The sequence below is a fragment of the Schistocerca gregaria genome, chromosome 9 (genome assembly GCF_023897955.1).
Source record: "Schistocerca gregaria isolate iqSchGreg1 chromosome 9, iqSchGreg1.2, whole genome shotgun sequence".
In the NCBI taxonomy this organism is placed as follows: Eukaryota; Metazoa; Arthropoda; class Insecta; order Orthoptera; family Acrididae; genus Schistocerca; species Schistocerca gregaria.
Genome location: NC_064928.1, coordinates 220673845 through 220698140, shown reverse-complemented (window position 1 = coordinate 220698140; position 24296 = coordinate 220673845). Strand labels below are relative to the sequence as shown.

Genomic DNA, 24296 nt, shown 5'->3' with positions numbered 1-24296 from the left:
TTCTTCTTATTCTCCTTCTTCTTCTTCTTCTTTTCTCATTGAATTCTTCGATTTCCTCTTTGGACAGAGGGCTATGGATGTGTAAGACTTCATGAGAGTCATAAATTCCTCAGCATTTTCAACTGCAGCTGCATTTAGTCTGGAATTTTTTTTTTTAATTTATTTATTTGGTATGCATATTTCATGGATCCGTACGTGAGAATTATTCGCCTGGATGTGGAACTTGTCAATTAAATTGTACAAATACAATTAATGCTACAGAATAGTAATATAATACAATGATATAGATATTAATAAGTATCACTTTTTCTCATTTACAAGTTGTCATGTAACTAGTATAGCAATTCACACTATAACATTAACATAATATTGTATCGTCCATCTAATAACTAAGAGACTAAATACATCTATTATAAAGGGAGTGCATTACGTCTGGAAAGAATTCATCTAAGGTGTACAGTGTATGGTCAAGCATGTATTTATTTTAACATACCTTTGAACAGCATTTCATTTTCTCTTGTACATTTAATATAATTAGGCAATGCATTTAAAGTATTTATAGCAGCATACTTTACTCCCTTCTGTACAAGTGAAATTTTTTTAGTTTGACATGTAGATCATCTTCACCTCTAGTATTGTAGTTATGGTATGAACAATTTGTTTCATACTGAGCATAGTCTTTATTAACTACATTCATCACAGAGTATATGTACTGACATGTTGTTGTCAGTATACCTAACTGTGTGAAAAGTTTTCTACACGAGGTTCGTGGAGGAACCCCACACATGATTCTGACTGCTCTCTTCTGAGCAGTTAAGATTTTTTTTGAGGCTGGTGAATTACCCCATAAGATTATTCCGTAACTCATTAATGAGTGAAAGTATCCAAAGTAAGCTGATTTTAAAATGTTGATGTCCCCAAAATGAATAATGATTCTTGGAGCAAAAGTTGCTGATGAAACCCTTTTCAGAGTAAGGGACACATGCTGTTCCCAATTGAGCCTACTGTCAATGTGAACCCCCAGGAATTTAGTGGAGTGCACCTGTTCTAGTTCCTGGTTGTCATGAGTAATTACTATATTTTATAGAGTTTTATTTTTTAAGTGGAGCTGTTTAAAATTAGTTTTTTTTAATATTAACTGAAAGAGAATTAATTGAAAACCAAGCGGTAACTTCTGAGTGTATCATTAACGTCAGTCTCCACATCAGCAGTAGACTTAGCATCTACTACAATGCTTGTATCATTAGCAAACATTGTGAATTCACAATTTTTACTAATGGACAGGGGTAAATCATTAACATATATTAAAAACAGCAAGGGTCCAAGGACATATCTCTGGGGAACTCCATGCTGAATTTTGCCCCATTCCGAATCCACTAGATTAGAAGATCCTTTGTTGCAGTCATTTAGAACCACCTTTTGTTTCCTGTCTTCAAGATATGATTTTAGCCAGTTACCTATAGGCCCTTTGATTCCATAATGATAGCCCTTCTCCAAGAGTATCTTGTGGTTTACATAATCAAAGGCCTTGGAAAGATCACAGAAGACACCAACTGGTGACTTCTTACTATTAATAGACTCCAAGACTTCATTTGTGAGTGAATATAAGGCACGCTCTGTGGAAACCCCTTTTTGAAAACCAAATCGCCTGTGGTTAATAATATTAAGTTTATCAAGATGTGCCACAATCCTATTGTATACTGCCTTTTCAAGAACCTTTGAAAATGTTGTTAAGAGAGAGACACGGTGATAATTTTTGACATCTGTAGCATTGCCAGACTTGAAAAGGGGTCTCACAATGGCATATTTCATTCTCTCTGGAACAACTCCCTCATAAAGAGACATTTTGCAAATGTGAGCAAGTACTATACTTATATTATTACTACATGCTCTCAACAGTTTGCTAGAGATGTTATATATACCTGAAGATCCTTTACCTTTTAATGAGCGAATACATTCTTTCCCCCCCCCCCCCCCTGTTAACAGTTATGGGTGTTACATATATATCATTAAAATATTGTGGGAGGTTAAGTTTCAGAATATCTGCAGCTTCCCTTAGGTCACCACTGCAACCTATTTGAGAAGTGACAGAAAGTGGTTGTTAAATGTATCTGCTATCTATTTACTATCAGTTATTTCCAAATTGTTAATTTTTAGGACAGCAGTTTTTTTACATTGTCAGATGGTGCAATACCTGTTTCCCTCTTTATTACATTCCAAATCGTTCTGATTTTATTATTTGAACAATTAATTTCAGATTTTATGCACATACTTTGAGATTTTTTAATGACTTTAGTTATGATTGTACAGTATGTCCTACAATAGTTCATCTGGAGGGGATTACTGGATTGCCTGGATATTATATACAGTTCTCTTTTTCTCTGGGATGATATTTTTATGCCCTTGGTGACGCACAGTTTTTTGCATGATTGCCTGTTCTGTAGTCTGTAGACCTTTTTAGAAAGACACTTTCAAATATACCTGATAATTCATCAGTAAATAAATTATATTTTATATTAACATCATTTGCAAGATAAACATACCTCCAGTCAGTCTCCCAAATGCATAATTTGAAGTTTTGGATATTTTCCTCATTCATGTTTCTAATAGTGTTCCACTGTGCACCAGCTTTGCTCTGATTTGTATTAAACTTGTTAGTTGTGAGTATTTGCCCATCATGATCAGAGAGACCATTTATGACTTTTCAACTTTGATGTGATGAGTTCTAATCATATCTACAAAGACATTATCTATTAGAGTGCTGGAAGTGGCAGTAGTTCTTATGGGAAAACTGACAGTGGAGACAAGATTGTAGGTATGCATTAAATTTGCAAACTCTATCTTAGAAGATGAGCTTTCTAGGAAATCTATATTACAATCTCCTATTTTTGCTTGTGAGATACAATAGCACAGAATTTAATTGATTCATGTCATGAATACTTTAAAGTTACCAGATGGAGCCCTGCATACTGCTACGAATACCAGTTTCTTGTTAGCTTCTAGTATTTCTGTGACACATGCCTCAGTCTTTCTCTACATCTTTTGTATTAAAGGACAGGCTATTTTTCACATAAATAGCTGCCCCACCTTTGCACATTTGCTTTCTACAAAATGAGGTAGCTAATAGATAGTTTGGAATATTGAGCATTTCGTTGGCAAAAGTGACATGGTGTTCTGTCTGACAGAGAATATCTGCACAATTTGCACCTGTTGGTTCATCAAAATTTATAAAAAAATTGGTCTAACTTACAGAGCAAGCTTTGAATATTTTGGTGAAAAATTTTGAGCTTATTTTCTTAATTACATGATTGGTTGTGGTGCTGCCACTCTTGGGACTGAGTTTTTTTTTGAAAAAAGGAGTTTTGCTATTTGGAGAGCAAAATAACTGATGATGGTCGAAGTAGAGAGGATATAAAATGTAGACTCGTAATGGCAAGGAAAGCGTTTCTGAAGAAGAGAAATTTGTTAACATCGAGTTTAGACTTAAGTGTCAGGAAGTCGTTTCTGAAAGAGTTTGTATGGAGTGTAGCCATGTATGGAAGTGAAACATGGGCAATAACTAGTTTGGACAAGAAGAGAATAGAAGCTTTCGAAATGTGGTGCTACAGAAGAATGCTGAAGATTAGGCGGGTAGACCACATAACTAATGAGGACGTATTGAATAGAATTGGGGAGAAGAGAAGTTTGTGGCTCAACTTGTCTAGAAGAAGGGATTGGTTGGCAGGACATGTTCTGAGGCATCAAGGGATCACCAATTTAGTATTGGAAGGCAGCGTGGAGGGTAAAAATCATAGAGGGAGACCAAGAGATGAATACATTAAGCAGCTTCAGAAGGATGTAGGTTGCAGTAGGTACTGGGAGATGAAGCAACTTGCACAGAATAGAGTAGCATGGAGAGCTGCATCAATCCAGTCTCAGGACTGAAGGCCACAACAACAACAACACAATCGAGAGGTTAGTTTTATGCACACAACCTTTTTACCTTCAACTGTTACAGTTATAACGTCTTTTTTGTGGGCACTCTGACAAGAACAGTCCTATTTATCTTCCAAATAAAATTACTGTACCATAATAGGGATCTGGTATTCCAAAAACTCCTTTTACAGACCTCACATTTTTTGATTGGTCTACCATGTACTTTGACACTGATGGAATGTGGTTCAAAATTGTTTTCTTTGACAATGTCTCTGGATAAATAGTTAAAACTTGCATCTTTTCACTGTAGGATGCTCAATACTCAACAGCTGAATAGATATTTGTGAAAAATTCCTGGCTAAAGGTGCGGGAGTGCTTGGGTTCATTTTCTTCTGAAGATGGAATTTATACTTTGAAGACTGTGGTCAGTTTTGCTGTAGAGTATTCATCCATAGCTTTAATAATTTCTCTGTGCTTTCTTGATGCATAGAGCTTATGACTTGACTTCACTGACCACAGTTTATTAACAGGACTAGCACCGGCCTCTGTAGTTGACTGATTTGGGATATTTAATTCTTCCTCTATTGATGCAAAATCTATATCAACTGCACCATGAGAGGCTTCACCCTTTGCAGATACCATCACTGTCGTTATTCAGACAAAATATTTAGAACACAAAAAGTCATCACTGGAAACAGCTTCACTTTGAAACAGTCTTCAAATAACTGCAAGAAAGAAAGTGATAATAAAGAACTTCAACAAAGAAAGCGATAAGAAATAACTGCAATGAAGACAATAGAAATAAACATTGTAACAAAGAAATTAGCAAGAAACAGCTTCAGTGAAGACATACATTACCCTTGAAAGATAAAAAAAAGGATTTTTAAAAATAAAACCTGTCCAAATTAAAAGTGGAAGCTCTCCTTTACAGAGAATATAGTACTATATGGCATTAAGAAAAAAAGAAAAAAAAAACTGACATTTCTGGGTTGGCATTTTTGAAAAAAAAATATCTGTAAATTATAAAAAAAATCAAAAGAGCTTTGAGAGATATGTCCAAATGAAGGATACCACTGCAATCATAAAGCAATTATCTTTCAAATGAAAAAACTATAACAAAATATCTAGAGCTGTTACAGAGATACAGCATTTTAAATAATTTTCCGAAATTTTCATCTTCAAAATGGTGTTCACAGTGTCGTCTTTGGAGGCCTGTATCTCTGGGCACAAAGTTTTTTTGGAGAAAACAAAAAAATATGTGTTTCTTATTTACTCCTGAATTTTAACATATGCTAAATTCAGTAACATCCGTGACTATGAATGTAACCACGCCCCTGCCTGAAGTGATACAGATTATGCCATCTAGTATCATATATCTCTGTACTGAAGACACTAGTGCACATTCTGTATGCCCACACTGTAAAGGTCACTGGCAGTCAGCTTCAAGATTATCAGTTAGTTAAAGAATTCTCACACTGCAAGATGATACCCTTGATTCTGAGGAAATAACCAAGATCCTCTGTTGCACTGCTATGCTCTGTTGAATTAGTTTGGAACACCATGGTTTCCCATTGAAATCATATACATAATTTCTTTGTTAATGCTGGATTAGATTAATAGAGGTAACACCATTATTGGCAGCTGAGAGCTACATCAGAAGCTCAGTCATATTTTATGTACACATGCTGATATTTGTGCTAATAATTACATTTACTTAGGCTCCCTGTGTCAGACAAGGAACACACAGTAAAAACTAGGCTTTATTTGCGAATTGTAGTTAGAATAATGCTGCGGGCATATGTTCATGTAATTATGCAGTGATTCTTCAGAAAACTAATTTTACTGATAAAGTGTGTAAAATCTGTTTTATTCTCTCTTACAGATGGACTTGGCATTGAATGCTGTTCACGTAATGCAACTCCTCTCCCATGTAAGAGCCTAAGCATTGGATGTTACCCAGTAAAAATTTCAAAACATGATACATACTACGCAGATAAAGGAGTGACATGCATGAGTGTAGCGAGGTCAATGAAGAAGTATACAGTGGGAGGATATCTAGGCCCTGGAGAGGGTGTAAGTTTGATCATCATCATTATTGGCCCATTTTGATATATCACATAGTTTAAATCACTCAATATGGGACAAGAATAATCTGAGAAATGCAGAGATAAACACTGTACAATTTTCAAATTTAAATTATAAATTACAGATAATAATCAACCATCCATACTGTACAAAATTCCATTAATTAGAATTTCAGCTTATGAATACTGTGTTTTACAATTTAATAAGTACTAGAAGGAACACTGAAAAAAGTAATAAGCCTGGAGACAGTAATTCAGCTGGGTAGGAGGATCAACACCTTGGCCTGTGCAGATGATGTAGTTTTAAACATAGAATGAGCAAGATTTGGTTCAGATTATAACAGGATTAATGGAAGAAGCAGTAAGAGCAGGATTAAGGACTGTAGCCTAAGATGGGATCATACAGAATAATATATTATATCTTTATTCTCTTAGGTTGACAAAAGGTATTTGTAGAAACTGAGAACGTAGTTTAGGCAGTTGTTCTTGCACCCGCCCCCACTGCTTGAAGATCAGAAGTCATACATCACAGTCTCATGGCACTTCACAGCATGAGCACTTCAATAACAGCAACCAGAAATTATTTAAGACACATGTGCATCAGGGTGACAGATTGTACATGAAGTGTACCACACCACACCCAACCAACCATCACAGTAACTCTGTAAGGTGAATACAGATAAGACCAAATACCTCACAGTGAGCAAAGAGAATAATGACAGACCTTTAGATGTGAATGGTAAAATCTTTGAAAGGATAAAAAAGTAAAAAAAAGTAAAAATGTATCTTGGGGCACAGTACTTAGTGAAGGGAATGAGACAGACCAGGAAGTATGGGTGAGAATTCAAGCAGGAAACAGGTTGAGATTTGCATTCTGGAATTTGCTTAAGTTCCTGCTTCTATTAAGATCCACGAAGATTAGGATCTACAGAAATCAGTCTGTTGCCCTATACAGAATAGAGATGGAGACTCTGGCCCAAAAGACAGAAAGAAAACTCCTGGCTAGATTTTTGGGCCCGAGAAGGATAAAGATAACTGGAGTAAAAGGAAAAAACTATGAACTGTGGGAGTTGTACAAAGCACTGGGCATTGTAGCACCAGTGAAAGAGAGGAGACTGAAGTGGTACAGGAACATAATGTGCGTAGAAAGCTAGATCACCAGGCAGGTGGTGGAAGAAGCCATCATATGTAACAGATGAGGGGGGGAGATCGCAGCTGAGATGGACTGAAGGGATCAGAAAGGATATGAGCATGATGGGACTAGCTGGAGAAAAATATATGCATCAAAGAAGATGGAACAGGCTGAATGGTGAAACCAAAGACTGACTGATTTGTGTGGCCAACCTAATAGTAGTAGTGGTAGTAATACTACTAGTAGTAATTCAATAATTTTTTTACTGAATAAAAGCTATGTTCCAAAAGAAATCATATAAGTTTATTTTCAATGGAACTGTTATTTTGTTCCTGGTTTAAGTGATACAGTAGACTGTTGAATGTCACAGTTCCCAACTTCTGTTTAGAAGATACTCATCTGCAGACAAGATAAAGTTACACTTGTAAAGGCTTGGTAGGTTTATTATTTTCAGATGAATGAGGCATTTTCTACACAATTGAAGTTCCTTCGCACCTACACCCAAACACACACTCTTCAAACCAGTGTGAATTGCATGGCAGAGGGTACTCAACTAGGTACCTCATGTTACTGCTTCTTCCCATTCGTCACATATGGAGCACAGGAAGAATGACTGCTTATGTAGTAATTAGTCTACTATTATCATTAATAATTAGTCTAAGCTTCTTTTCATGATCCCTGAGGAAGTAATACACAGTGAGTTGAAGAATGTTTGGATTCTTCACTTAAGACCAGTTCTTGAATCTTTGAAAGTAAACTTTTGTGGGGTGATTGGTACGTATCTTCAAGGGTCTGCCAATTCAGATTTTCCAACATTTTTGTGATGCTCTCCATTGAGTCAAACAAACCTGTGGCCATTTGTGCCACTTTTCTTTGTATACAATCAATATCCTCTGTTGTTCCTATATGGTATGGGTTCCACATGCTTGAGCAATGTTCTCAGATGTGTCATACAAGTGATCTGTAAACAATCTCCTTTACAAACTGACTGCATATTCCTACTCTTCTACTAATGAACTGAAGTCTGCCACTAGTCTTACATATGAATCAGCCTGTGTAATCATTCCATTTGATATCACCACAAATTGTTATACCCAGGTTTTTGTACACTGAGGCAACAAAAGTCATTGGATACCTCGTAATGTCATTCTGGGCATTCTTTTGTCTGTTGTAGTGCAGCAACTCAATGTGGCTGTACTCAACAAGTTGTCGGAAGTTCCCTGCAGACACATTTAGCCATGCTGCCTCTACAGCCATCCATAACTGCAGAAGCATTGCCAGTGCGGGATTTGTGCACGAACTGACCTCTTGATTACGAACTATAAATGTTCGACGGGATTCGTGTCGGGCAGTCTCGGTGGCGAAATCATTTGCTTGAACTGCCCAGAATGCTCTTCAAACTAATCATGAGCAGTTATGGCCTGGTGACATGGCCCATTGTCATCCATAAAAATTCCATTGTTGTTTTGGGACTGAAGTCTGTGAATGGTTCCAAACGATCTCCAAGTAACTGAACATAACAATTTCCAATCAATAATAGATTCGGCTGGACAAGAGGACACCAGGTCTGTTCCATGTAAACACAGCCCACACCTTTATCAAGCTACCACCAGTTAGCACAGTGCCTTGTCAACAGCGTGGATCTACTGCTTCATGGGGTCTGCATCACACACAAACCCTACCGTCAACTCTTACCAACTGAAATCAGCACTCGTCTTACAAGGTCACAGTTTCCCAGTCATCTAGGGTCGAACTGATACAGTTATGAGCCCAGGAGATGCACTGCAGGTAACGTCATGCTATTACTAAAGATGCTCACACCAGCCATCTACTGCCAATTGCCCATTAATGTCAAATTTCACCACACTGTTCTAATGGATACGTTTGTCGTATATCACACATTGATTTCTGTGGAGATGCTGAACCACAGATAGGCACAACAAAAAAACAGTCACAAATAAATGAAGCTTTCAGTCATTAAGGCCTTCACCAACAACAGACATAGACACACACAAAACATACAAATGCACACGCATGCAAACACAACTCACACACATGACTGCAGTCTCAGGCAAGTGGCAGTCTTTTTGTTGTGTCTATCTGTGACCCAGCATCTCCTCTATATGGTGAGTAGCAACTTTCCTTTTCATAGTATTGTTACATTCCATCCTGGATTTTCCATTGGTTGATTGATTTCTGTGGTTATTTCATCCAGTGTTGCTTGTTTGTTGGTACTGACAATCTTGTGCAAACATTGCTGCTCTCAGCCTTTAAGTGAAGGCCTTCAGCCACTGTGTTGTCTGTGATGAGATGTAATGCCTGAAATGTAGTATTCTCATCACATTCTTCACACTGTGGAGCTCAGAATATGGAATTCCCTGGTGGTTTCCAAAATGTAATGTAGGATGTGTCTAGCTCAAACTACCATTCTGCATTCGAAGTCTATTAATTTGTGTGCTGTGGCCATAATCACCTCGGAGACCTTTTCACAGGGGCCACCTGAGTACAAATAACAACATTGCCCTTTTATACCTTGTGTATGTGAAATTGCTGTCATCTGTATATGTGCATAACTCTATCCAGTGACTTTTGTGGTCTCAGTGTATGAGTTGACTGACTTAAAATGTGACTCTTTGCTGTTGTAAGGGTGGTCAGAAAATGTGTGAAATGCTTGAGGGGATGTTACAGGGCAGGTTGTACTGAGACATAAATTTTAAGAAAGGAATTCAATACATTGCTCCATTTCCGAGTTATTTAGCATTGAAGTTAGCCAATCACATCATCACGTGCGTAAATTCAAGTTCCAGCTAACGAGACAAAGCACTTGTTGGGCAACACCGCCCCTGGCAGGCCGCTTGAATGCAAGTGCGCGATGCCCCAATTGGCTAAATTCTATGCTAAGTAACTCAGAAATGGAGCAAAGTATCGAATTTCTTTCTTAACATTTATGTCTCAGTACAACCTGCCCTGTATCATCCCTACAAGCATTTCACACATTTTCTGACCACCCTGTATATATATATATATATATATATATATATATATATATATATATATATATATATATATATATATATATATATATATATATCTGAACATTTAACACAAGCAGCCATTCTTTGTACCACTTTGAAATATTATCAAAATCTGATTGTGTATTTAAGTCCTGCCAGCTATCTCTGCATCCTAAAGATGTTGCTGTGAGGTGGGTTTCCCCAGAAGATCAGCTCCAACCACACAAATTAATGGAAATGAGCGTAACATTTTTCAATCACTGGTAGGTAACCAGTGTTCACTCTGGCTTAACAAATATGAAGTGTGACAAGCTTTTTAAAGTCTTTTTCTAGAGCTTCTGCATAACCATCCCATTTAAAGTGACTTTGCAGTGTCATTCATAGAACTTAATTTCATAAACTGACTTCAATAATGTATTGTCAAAATTATTTATTGTAGATGTGGGAAAAAGAGGAAATTCATCAACACAATTTTTATCTTTATTTATTATCATTTTATTCTGTTTATTTGGTGAAAAAATGCTCATTTTGCTTTGTCTTTATTCTCATTTGTTTTCGGAGAACATTTCAGATCACTCAAGAACATTTGAGAATATTGTAGAAATGAACACTGAAAAAAGAAAATGTAGAAATGTTTCTATCTCATGCTCATAAATACTCTTCAATGCTCAAAATTACTCCTAAGCACTCTTAAATTAACTTAATTATTCAGCAATAACCTAATTTGGAATAAAGTACTGTGATACTCACTTATTGACTCCTTTATAGAACATCCTAAAGTATTCAAAAACACTCTGAAAAGATATAAAACACATTGGAGTGTTCTGGGACATTCAAGACTGTTGTAGAACATTCAAGAACATTCCTTAACATCCAAGAATATTTGTAAATTCTTGAGAACATTGTAGGTATATGGTGACCTTACAGGGATTAATAACACCAGACAAGATTCCCAAGTAGAGATAAAACCATAAACTCTTTATTTTAATTAGCATTAAATTACTGATTCACTGCAAATATCTGCAGATGCAGCTAATTAGCAAGTTCAGCTAAACACAAATAAATTACCTTCCTGATTAATAATTAATAGTGAATAAATGCTTTCTGCAACGTGTGTCAAATGTACTAACAATTGAAATAAATGTTTCTGGGTTTAGTCTTCAATCACTGCACACTGTTTATCAGTACAAGTCTAAGTCCAGAAAGTCTTGGACATCAGGCCTTGGAACACAACCACAAAGTCAAAAACAACTGGGAAAAAATCAAGTACTGATGCCCAGAATCAACCGGAGGCTTTGTTGGTAGATGCCTGTGCTTCTGGAGTGTGGTAACCTGCTGCTCTGTGGTGTCACTGGGTTTCTGCAGCTACAGGCAATAGCTAGGATATGGCAAGATGAATCTTGAATCCTTTCCCTTGAAGTATCCATTCTTGCAAAGGAGAAAGAAAGTGCCCTGGGGACCACCACAACATGATACTGACTACTTCAATCACTCATTTCTCGACAAACATGGCACAACCACTATAATGCTCAACACAGGAACCAACAATAGCACTAGACACAAAAGCCAGTGATTAGTGGTGGATGGATTTTAATATATGTAGTTGGAGCTACCCTCACTTTACTCAAACAAAGCCAACCAGCTCCTATTAAACATGAATTAAATATGAACCTTTAAACACAGAAATTGATCATTGCAATCCACAAATTTTGCTCATTATAACTGTACTTAGTTCATTTTGTAATCCTGTTTCTTCAGCAGTTTCTCTATATCTGCTTGCTGAGTTTATCACTTGATCCTCTTCTCTAATTTCATCTCATCATTGATCTGTTAAGTTTTCTCTTACTCTATTCATTCTCCTCGCTTGAAAAAAGCTAAATGTGCTTCTCTTTACTCATCTGTGGACAAGATAAAATTGGTGGGAAGGTGTATAACAGCAAGAAATAGGAGCAATGAGAGACTAATAGACAGGATGAAGAAGATGAGGTCAGCCTGTATGATTAGCGATATATACGATAAAAGGAATACCACCTAAAGACAAGAAGATCAGACACCACAAGACACTGGTAAGCAATGAGATTCTATACATGGTTGAGATAGATGCAATAAAATAACGTATCTACAGACATAAAGATCAGATGCTTCAAAGCAGTGGTGAGGAATGCAGTTCTGTATGTGGCTGAGATAATAATGCTGAGAAGAAATAGTGCAGAATGGCTAGAGAGGGAAGAGAAAAAAATATTGAGGAAAATGCTAGGCCATAAAAGAAATGGCAAGAGTTGGATGTGAAGACACAAGCAGAGTATACTGCTACTAAGTGGTTGTAATTAAAGTGCAACCACCCACAGGAGTCCATTGTGAGCTGTAATTAATGTACAGCAGTGAAACTGATAGATATTCTAAAGTGTAATGCAGAACTGATGTGCAGTGGAAAAAATAGTTCATTTTGGCCACCAGCTACAAATCTGGTTCTGTGAATGTGAGAAAAATGTATACAAATGTTTCCATTTGCAATGAATTAGTATCAGGATGTAGGCAGAAAATATCAAACGAGAGAAAGGCACAATGTTGGTTTTATTATTAACTACCACTTACATAATTTGTTCAGTACAAGCACTGCAGACATCGACAAGATGCTGCATCTACAAAATGATGTGATCAGCTATTCCTCACAGCAGTTCTAGTGTAATCTGAGCCGTGTATTCCTGTATACTGACCTTCAGATCAGGTAGAGACAAATGTGTCCCTGGTAAATGCATTCTTTCAGATATCCCCAAAGCCAAAACTAACATGGATTCAGATCAAGTGGTCTTGCTAGCCATGCATATAGAAAACCTCTGAATATAATACATTTGTGGAAGGTTGCATTAAGCAGATCTTTCATCGAGTGAGCAATACGATGTGTTGCCCCCATCTTGCATGAAAACAGTTCTTTGCACAGAGCTCCATTCTTACAAAGCAGGAATCATGTGCTGTACAAGGAGGTCTCAATAATGTGCAGATATCTTAGTACACCTGAAAGGCCTTCTGGGTGTACTCTCTTCTAAGAAGAAAGGAGTGAGAATAAGAGTGCTTGTGAATCCACAACACAGTCACACACAGTGAGTGCAATGGCTCTTTATGCACAACATGTGCTTTAACAATAACCCAAATTTGGAAGTTCTGTGCATTCACTATACCCTTTAGTGTAAAATGTGCCTTGTCACACCACAAAATATTGCCTGGCCATGTGTCATCAACTTCAATCCATGCCAGAAATGAAAGAGCAAATTCAGAATGTTGCTGTGAATGGTGGGGTTTCAGTTGCTGCACTGTCTGGATCTTGTATGGGTACCAGTGTGAAATAAACCACAAAACCTTCCTTGCAGTTGACCAAGGGAAGGACAATTCTTGTGACACTGCACAAGCACTAACATTACCCAAGGCATGTGCTGTATCATCAGCTACAGCAACAGCAACCTCATTAATAACTTCCAACACAATAGGATGCCATCCTCTTGTATGTGCCACACCAAGCTCACCCATGGTTCTTCATTTCATTATCATCTTTTAAACCATTCAACAACATTGTGTCTCTCCTCAAATCTTTCAGTTGGCAGTACTCTCTCCATGCACCACTCTAATTGCTACATTTCACATAAAACAGTTCGACTAACAGTGCACGGTCTTTCTTCTCAGTGTCGTACCGGTCATTCACATTATTGATTGTCAAATGACAGTGTGGATGTCATACCAACACACAGATAGTGTATAGTGCCAGATTTACAATGGGTGGCCAAAATTGGAACTAATTTTTTCCAGTGTAAACCATTTCCAAATTAATGCATTAACATACCTGTCAAGTCTCACTGCCATATGATAATTACAGCCCACACTGGATCTCCATGAGTAGCTGAACTTTAATTATAACCATCTTGTACAAGAGGACCATATCGGAAGAAATCAGACTGAGAAACAAGGCTTGCTGGACATGTTATATAAATGAATACAGATAGAATGATCAAAAGGGAGAACAAGAGGAAAGAAAGGATCCAGATGGGTTATTGAACCCCGGAAGAATTGGCTAGAATTGGGGCACAAGGTGAAGGGAAAGGAAAATTGGAGTAGCAAATACATGCCAAATGATATACCATAGTTTGACAACAGAGGAGAATACTGGAAAATGATAGTCGCCAGTGGGCAGATGAGAGAAGAGGCTATTGAAGGTCTCACAAGAAGAGTAGCAGAGAAGGAGAGAAAGCATTAAGAGGTTCTGACAGGAGAAAAGGAAAATGAAATCCCTGAAGGCACTGCCCACAGCCCTATTGGAGCTATAATGCAGGAAGAAGAAGAAGAACAGTACTGGGGAAAGTTCCAGTTGTGAAGGATATGCTAACTATGTACATTAATGGTTTTGTTATGCAGTCAGAGCCTTTTTTTGTGTAACATAATCTGGTACATTATCCAACCCATGTAAGTATTTGCTTTTTAGTGACATTGTTATTAGCATCATCTCTGTACTCAACATTACTTATATATATATATATATATATATATATATATATATATATATATATATATATATATATATATATATATATATATATATATAATAGAAAGAAACTTCCACATGGGAAAAATATATTAAAAAAAAAAAAGAAGATTCCAAGACTTACCAAGCGGGAAAGTGCCGGCAGACAGGCACATGAACAAAACACACAAACACACACACAGAATTACTAGCTTTTGCAACCGATGGTTGCTTCTTCAGGAAGGAGAGGGAAAGACGAAAGGATGTGGGTTTTAAGGGAGAGGGTAAGGAGTCATTCCAATCTCGGGAGCGGAAAGACTTCCCTTAGGGGAAAAAAATGACAGGTGTACACTCGCGCACACACACACACACACATATATGTGTGTGTGTGCGCGAGTGTACACCTGTCATTTTTTTCCCCTAAGGGAAGTCTTTCCGCTCCCGAGATTGGAATGACTCCTTACCCTCTCCCTTAAAACCCACATCCTTTCGTCTTTCCCTCTCCTTCCTGAAGAAGCAACCATCGGTTGCGAAAGCTAGAAATTCTGTGTGTGTGTTTGTGTGTTTTGTTCATGTGCCTGTCTGCTGGCCCTTTCCCGCTTGGTAAGTCTTGGAATCTTTGTTTTTAATATATATATATATATTAATAACCTTTGCCTTTTGTTTCAGACTAACACTGACAATCATATACTAGATTGTTCTTTCACATACGGATCTGACAAGGACCGAGCAGATCAATTAAGAGAATTCGACAAAGGACAGCTCAGGACACAGGAACTTCCTGATGGCAGAAAGGTGTTGCCCCAGGATGACACTCCAATGCAGTCCTGCAGCCTGCCTACAAATAATGGAACTTGTTTTTTTGCTGGTGAGGATCATAGAATCCTTCTTAACGTTAAGTTCTATACACAATGATTAAACAAAAGTGTCCCACATACTTTCTGACACTATCATGATTTAAGTTTTTAAAAATGACTGCTAGATGGCACTATTGAGATGTAAATTTACTACTGTTTTAAAATTTATGATCTGTTATTGCTAAAACAATGGTAGCTCAGAAATTATCTGAGTAGTTTGTGTACAGTGAGATTTTAAGGAAACTGTGTTATGAAGGTTTTCATTTGACGATTCTTACAATTCTCATAAAGGCCTACCTCAGCAACATTGCCTACTTGGCTTTGTTCAATTCCTGACAAATGGCCAACTTAAGAAGACACTGTCTATAATTTATTGATAGAATTTTGCTATAGTTGTGCATCTGCAGTGACAGATTTCATATTGGTCGACCATAAACGGTTCTTGCACCAAAAAACATTGATTCTGTATACATTGTGATTGAAATGCCTCAGCATCTACATTTACACCTACATCTACATTCATACTCGGAAATTAACCATACAGTGTACTGCAGAGGGTACCACAACTTGCCATTTCCTTTCCTGTCCAACTTGCAAATGGAGCAAGGAAAATAAGATTGTCTGTATGTCTCTGTATCAGCCCTAATTTCTCTTATCTTCTCCTTACAGCCCTTACATGAAATCTATGTTAGTGGCAGTAGAATCATTCTTCAGACACCACAAATGACAATATTCTTAATAGTGCTCATCTAAATGAACATTGCATTATCACCAGCAGTTATGGTACCCTCTGCAGTACACTGTATGGTTAATTTCCGAGTTCTTGAAGCATCTCCGCAATAGCGGCATGTCGATCAAACCTACGAATAACAAATGTAGCAGCATGCCTATGAAGTGGTTCAATGTTTTCCTTTAATCTCAGCTGAAGGGAATGCGAAATACTCAAGACTGTCCCCTTTATAGATGAGCTACATTTTCCTAAAATTCTCTCAATAAACTGAAGCCGACCATTTGCCTCCCCTACTGCCGTCTGTATATGCTCATTCCATTTTGTATTGCTTTATAATATTATGTCCAGATATTTAATTGACTTGACTGCATTAATCAGCACACTACCATTACTGTGAAAATTATGGTATTCTTTTTCCAAATCACCTTGTATCCTCCTAGAGTCATTCATCGATGACTCTCTCCTGTACGCAGAGAGATAGAAACATCCTTAAACAAACTGAAGATTATAGAATATTAGGTTCTGCATATATTTTTAAATTCAAAAGAGATCTTTCCTGGTGGATCCTGCATAATTTGTCTGAAGCCAAAGAAAAAAGAGCCATATGAGCTGGCAAATCCAAAAAAAAGTCAACCAAGGAAATGAAAAATCCATACATAGCATCACATAAGTAGTTTAAACTTGGCTATAATCTTATATCTCAGAAAGTAAATACCAGTCAAATGTTTGGCTGTTCCAAGATTAACTGAGGGCTGCAAAAATGGTTTGTTTGTGAGACACTTCAAAGAAAATGATATCTTGTTGCTTTGGTCACACTGGGCATGTCATGATCATTGATTTAAAGGACTGGAAAACAGTTAATACTGAATGCTACACAATAATTTATTTTCAACAAGTTACTGATGAAATCAGGGAGAAATCTTACATAATTCTTCATTGTTACTGTGTCAGTTGTCATACATGTCAAACAATAGAGTATTTGAAAGAGAAAAACACTGAATTAATGCCTCATTTCCTGGTTTTGCCTCATTTATTGCCTTAATGCCTTCTTTTTCATCATCACAGGAAAAAAGAACATGTGGACAGTGATTTTGATCACTTCAAGAAGCTGCTGAATCTTTCAAAAACCATGTTTTTGAGGTGCCAATATAACACCAGAAATATATGTTTCCAGAATTGGTTTTAATGTGTGCAAAAGTATATATATTTTAAAGTTTAAAACATCAGGTGAATTGAAGTATCTAGGGGAATATATGCAAATAGGAGGAACAAGCAAGGCATTAATCATAGTAGGCTAAACTCATGCAATACAAAACAATTGTACTACCTAAAGTCCACTATGCATCATAAAGAACCACAATTAGAGCATCAGGTATCACAGAGACAGAAAAAATAGAATGTTAAACGATCGGAAAAAATTTCGGAGCAATACACAGAGAAAGAACACTCTTAAGACAACAAAAGAACACAACAGAATTTATCCAAATGGGACAGAAATCAGTAGAGGTGATGTACATGTATGAACAAACAAATTATTACAATTTTAGAAAAATTGGATGGTTTATTCAGTAGAAAGAGCATCACAAACTGGTCAAGTCAGTAATACATTGGCACACCCCTGGTCCTTATGCAAGCATTTATTGGGCTTGATATTGATTGACAGAGTTGTTGTATGTCCTTCTGAGGTATATCATGCTATGTTCTGTGCAATCGATGCATCATCAAAATCCCAAGATGGTTAGAGAATCCTGCCCTTAATGCTCCATACGTTCTCAGTTGAGGAGAGATCTAGCACCCTTTCTGGCCAATGTGGGGTCTTGCAAGCATTTAGACAAACAGTAGCATTTCTCACCATATGCGGGCAGGCATTATCTTGCTGAGATGCAAGCCCAAGAGTGCTTGCCGTGAAGTGCAGCAAAACAGGATTTAGAACATAATAAGTGTACCACTGTGCTATTGTGATGTTTTGCTTGAGAACCAAAGGCATCCAACCATGAAAAAAAATGGCATCCCAAAGCCTCACTCCTGACTGTCAGGCTGTATGGTGAGCAATAGTCAGATTGGTATCCCACCACTGTCTGGGATATCCCCATACATGTCATTGACTGGAGTAGAATTGTCGTCAGTGATGAATCCTACTTCAAATTGAGCACCAATGACTAGTGAAGATGTGAGAGGAGATGCCCTGTGCAGCAACGGGATATCAATCTGACAGTCAGCCTCTATATGGCCTGACAACCAGTAGTGATGGTCTGACGTGTCGTTCCATTACATTGCAGGAACCCTTTCATAACCATGTGTGGAACCCCTACAGCATAGTGGTATTTCGACAATATTCTATGCCCTGTTTTGTTGCCTCTCACGGAAAGCCATCCTGGGCTTACATTTCAGCAAGATAATGACTGCCTACACATGGCAAGAGTTTCTACTGCTTGCCTTCATGCTTGCCAAAGCTGACCTTGCCCAGCAAGGTCGGTGGCACTCCCACCAATTGAGAACATTTGGAGAATTATGGAAGGGCCTTCCAACACACTCAGGTTTTGGAGGAACTAACACGACAACTGGACATAATCTGGCACAGTATCAATCAGGAGGACATCCTACAACAGCAACAATGAATGCCAAGCAAAATAACTGCTTTCATAATGGGGGAGGTAGACCAACATGTAACTGACTTGCTAAATTTATGAAGATCTTTGTCCCAAATAAATCATCCAGTTACTCTGAAATTGTACTCATTTGTTTACCTGTACAAACAGATCACAGCTACCAATTTCTGTCCCATTCAGATAATTCTTTGACTGTGCATCACTCTTTGGTCTTAAGAGTATGTATGGGTGAAGAGACCAACCAAAGAATTATGTGAACACACACAGACAGACTCACATACATTATCACAGAACACAAGACAACAGATCCACTAAGAGAATTTTCAATGTGGTAAACAGATTAAAAAATGATTGGCTTCAATAAATAGAAGAAATACCTGAAACAAGCAGAAATAAACAGAGAAACAATAAATGAAAGAGGCAAAATTTTGAAACAATATTATGAACATGAAATTTGAAGTAGAAGAAAGGAAGGAAACAAGGAAAAATATCAACACAACAAAGGAAACGGGAACACTGTCAAAGAATGAATAGATTTTGGTTTCCTTATATTCAATTTGATTGATGCAGGAAATAGACTTGATGTTTTGGGATGGTTTAGATAATGGCATTAACAAACAGGCCCATATTTTGTACTCCCAATCACATGGATGGAGTATTTCTTGACTTCCAAAAATCATCCCCTGTGACTCTGTATCAGCCCAATGTTTATTATCAGAAACACAGTCAATGTGGAATCAAACAAAATTTGTGGGTGAACTGGGTAATTTAGTAAGGGCGGACACAGACCATTATCTTGGATGGAGAGTCATTGACAAAAGTAGAATTAATTTAAAGTGTGCACCAGGGAAGTTCATGTTGTGTACAAATGACCCAGCAGATGATACTGACAGTAATCTCAGCCTTCTTGCTAATGGTGTAGTCAGGCCTGTGGTCGATTGGTCTTCTATATTACCGAACAGCTAGACTGGTCATATGGTCCCAGCTGCAGATTGTCTGTCTGATGACTTCCAAAGGCAAAGAGAATTTGATTTTCACTATTTCCTATGATAATTGTCCAAATTTAAAAATTTTAAATGATGTCATAATATTTTCATTAAGAAGATTATAATAATTGTATGTTAAAGGTTTAACACAGAAAGTCCAGTATTAAAGCCAGGAGCTGGGTGTACATATGTCTTGAGGCAACATAACTCACGGCCTACAGACTGTGTCAGCTACATTCATCCAATATTTGAGAGTTAGAGTACCTAGAAACTTCCAACAAACTTTATGCATAATTTGAAACTTTTCCAAACTTTTTCTTGCGGACACCACCACAAAATAATGAAAGGAAAATATTTTGTCACTTACCACATTTTTGTCATTCATACAGTAAAACTTAAGAAGCAGGCATTATGTTTTAATTCATTACCTTTTTACTACAAATTCTGTTTGCAACATATTTTGCAGACAGTATCCATGTATATAATGGACAATTAAAAAGTTTCCATTTGGGGAAGTTGCTGCAGCAAATATGCAGCACAGTACAACTCCATTGTGAATATATAAGCACCAACATGTTGATGAAGGATTCGTGTGGCATTCGTGACTCTCTGATATAAAAGTGGGAACGTGGACTATGGCAATGTTATTACCAAATGTGTCCAAATGGGTTAGTCTTCTTTTGACTGCCAAAGGAGAAACACTAATAAACATTCATCAGGGAATGAAGAACGTGTATGGGGTAGCACATCTGTCAGAAACCACCGTTGTGGAATGGTGCTCCGAGACATGCTGCTGCTTCATGATGATGCACGTCCCCATATATGTCATAACACAGAGTTATGCTAACTCAAGTTTGAGACACTTGAGCATCTGCCTGACAGTCCTGATCCTTCTCCATGCGATTGTCATACCTTCAGCCCTTAGAAAAGGCCTTTGAAGAATTGACAATTCCTCTGACGAGGATGTGCAACAGGCTGTTACGGAGTTCTTCACACAGCTGGACATGGTGTTTTACCAAATGGGTATATTCGACCTGGTGCATTGATGGGATGATTGCCTCAATTCTCACAAAGATTTTGCCTAATTTCCATATCAATTTTGGATTGTACAGCATTTGAACAGGAACTTTTTGATCACACCTTTATACTCCTGAATATACCTCCAGAATTATGTCATTGTGTGCACATAGTTCAGAAGATTTCACATCATACAGGTAGAATGCATGAAAAGCTAGCTTTTTTAAATGGAGCAGCAATTAACTAGACTACACTCATACAATGATTGATTATGAAAGCATTTTGCAACTTCCAACAAATATTAAACATGTCTTGTACATGGGAGTTTGATTCTTTAAAGATTCGAGAGGTGGGGAGGTTACGAGTAAATATTGTCTTCAAAAAGCTGTACAAATATTAATGCAAAATTTGAGAAGTTTTCAATGTAAAGATTGGCAACATGTTTTAAATTTGCAAAAATCTAAAATTGAGCATTTCATAAAATACAGGAAAGAAGTATTTCATGACAATAATATTGAGAACTTCTATCAGTCAACTCGACATATACCTGGGTGTAATAATTTGTGGGGGTATGAAATGGGATGAGGGGATTGGTTATACTTCACTCAAGTGTAGGTGTTATTGATGACACTGAATGTAGTTTTACAAGTTCTAAGTTCTGATCTGATGACAGCAGTAGCCAACACAAATTTATAAATAAAGTAATTGTTAAGCAAGAGATCACACAAGACTCAGCTGCAGGTAAAGCAACTGCTTTACTGGTAGGATACTGGGAAAATGCAGTCAGACTTTAGGGGAGACTCCTTACAAAATGCCTGTGGCTCCCATCACAGATTACTGCTCGAGTGTGCTTGAGTTGTCAATAAATTTCTTGCCAAATGTACTCTAAGACTGGCAGAGCTGCCCGAACTCTTTGCCTTTACAAATGTCTATTTGTGTCTGTATATGTGCGGATGGATGTGTGTGTGTGTGTGTGTGTGTGTGCGCGCGCGAGTGTATACCTGTCCTTTTTTCCCCCTAAGGTAAGTCTTAAAAAGATGGTATCTGTTCTTCCAGACATGTCCAAAAGAACAGATACCATCATATATATAAGATGTGCTGGCCTGTGGCTAAACATGCCTTGGTGCACGGCCAGCACATCTTGGCGCAGTGTTACACTGTCTGGATTTTCTGGATACTTCCCACTAACATCAACCTATCAGAGCTCCGGAGATGGGAACTTGCTCTTCAACATATCCTCTCTTCCCATTACCCACCAGGCCTCAACCTCCGCTAATTTCAAGTTGCCGCCACTCATACCTCGCCTGTCATTCAACAACATCTTTGCCTCTGTACTTCTGCCTTGACTGACATCTCTGCCCAAACTCTTTGCCTTTACATATGTCTGCTTGTGTCTGTATATGTGCAGATGGATATGTGTGTGTGTGGGTGTATACCTGTCCCTTTTTCCCCCGAAGGTAAGTCTTTCCGCTCCCGGGATTGGAATGACTCCTTACCCTCTCCCTTAAAACCCACATCCTTTCGTCTTTCCCTCTCCTTCTCTCTTTCCTGATGAAGCAACCGTGGGTTGTGAAAGCTTGAATTTTGTTTGTGTGTTTGTGTTTGTTAGTGTCTCTATTAACATACCAATGCTTTCGCTTGGTAAGTTCCATCATCTTTGTTTTTAGATATACAGATATATATTTACAGATACTATCTTCATATACAAAATGTTTCTTCCCATTATACATCATTGTTGAAGCTTCAGTTAGCTGTTTCTTATAATTCCTAAGGCTTCTAGTAAAACTAAGTGCATCATTGTAATCAGGAAGATAAATATAAACAATTGAGCTACAGTATAAGTATAAGTGTAACTGAGATTTTATATAACTAACAATTTTACAAATTCCTGATATGAATATAATAGAGGGAAATATTCCACATGGGAAAATTATATCTATAAACAAAGGTGATGTAACTTACCAAACGAAAGCACTGACATGTTGATAGACACACAAACATACACACAAAATTCAAGCTTTCGCAACCAACGGTTGCTTCATCAGAAAAGAGGGAAGGAGAGGGAAAGACAAAAGGATGTGGGTTTTAAGGGAGAGGGTAAGGAGTCATTCCAATCCCGGGAGTGGACAGACTTACCTAAGGGGGGAAAAAGGACAGGTATACACTAGCGCGCGCACACACACACACACACACACACACACACACACACACACACACACACACACAATCAGACATTTTAGCTCAGTGAACTTCTGTTCCATTTGTTGTGAGTTGTCATAGCTGATGGTGGTGGTAAGTGACAAATTCTGCATAAGCAATGTCTAATGTCTAATGTCTGCTTGTGTCTGTGTACGTGCGGATGGATATGTGTGTGTTTGTGCCCGAGTGTATACCTGTCCTTTTTTCCCTCTAAGGTAAGTCTTTCCGCTCCCGGGATTGGAATGACTCCTTACCCTCTCCCTTAAAACACACATCCTTTCGTCTTTCCCTCTCCTTCCCTCTTTCCTGATGAAGCAACCGTTGGTTGTGAAAGCTTGAATTTTGTGTGTTTGTTTGTGTCTCTATCAACATGCCAGTGCTTTTGTTTCGTAAGGTACATCATCTTTGCTTTTAGATATAATTTTACAAATTCCTGTAGAAATTACTTGTTGTGTGTATAATTGCATTAGGTGTAAAATAAAAAAGTGAAAAATTATTCTTAGTAGCAGAAAACAACAAATATATTAAATTCAAACTTGCTATGTTTCACTTTCCTTCTGGGTTACTAGGTTACATTTAACAGTCACAGGTATAAATAGTGACAAGCTGTACTTTTAAAGTTTATTGTTAAAACTGTGTACTAGTTAAGTTTCTATGTTTTTCTTACACTTTGTTAATGTATGTACATGTAGATGTAGATTCCATATCCTTGAAGTTCTTTCTTTTTGATGGTACCTGTGGTGCAGAATGTGTGAATGAATTAATGATGACATAATGTAGAAGGTGCTGTTAATAACATATGAGGTGCATCCTGAAAATAAGATCTGATCGTGTTCAAAAATGGTACAAGTAGTTAGATAGGAAAGTGCAAGTACAAGAGTAGAGAGAGAGAATAGATATGTGGGAATAATGGAGTGCAGTTTCAGTCTTGTAATGGCTGTGGGTGTCGCACAGTGCTATAGTTGGAATCCTGAATGATGGTGATTGACTTCAGGCTTCTTCTGCACACCAATGTCATATATTGTTCAACAGCCAATGGCGGTTCATTATTGTTTTGAGTGCTGTGCTGTGAGTGCCGTAGCTAATGTGAGCATTAAAGTTGATCATAGCGAGTGGCTCAGTGAACTTCTGTTCCATTGTTGCGAGTTATCATAGCTGATGGTGGTGCTAAGTGAAAAATTCTGCATAAGCAAGTGAGAAGCATAATTTGCAAGATACACACTTTCAACAAATTCAAAGCACC

At 37.6% G+C, this 24296-nt stretch overlaps 1 protein-coding gene across 3 annotated transcripts in view; it reads left to right on the top strand.

The window, feature by feature from the left end:
- The window catches only part of LOC126292013 (peroxidase-like), a 169018-nt gene that overhangs the window by 93194 nt on the left and 51528 nt on the right, over positions 1-24296 (top strand). For all 3 annotated transcript variants that reach the window (XM_049985805.1, XM_049985807.1, XM_049985806.1), the window contains 2 exons: positions 5798-5988; positions 15325-15523. In XM_049985805.1, coding sequence (XP_049841762.1) covers positions 5798-5988; positions 15325-15523 — 390 coding nt within the window. The remainder of the gene's footprint in view (positions 1-5797; positions 5989-15324; positions 15524-24296) is intronic.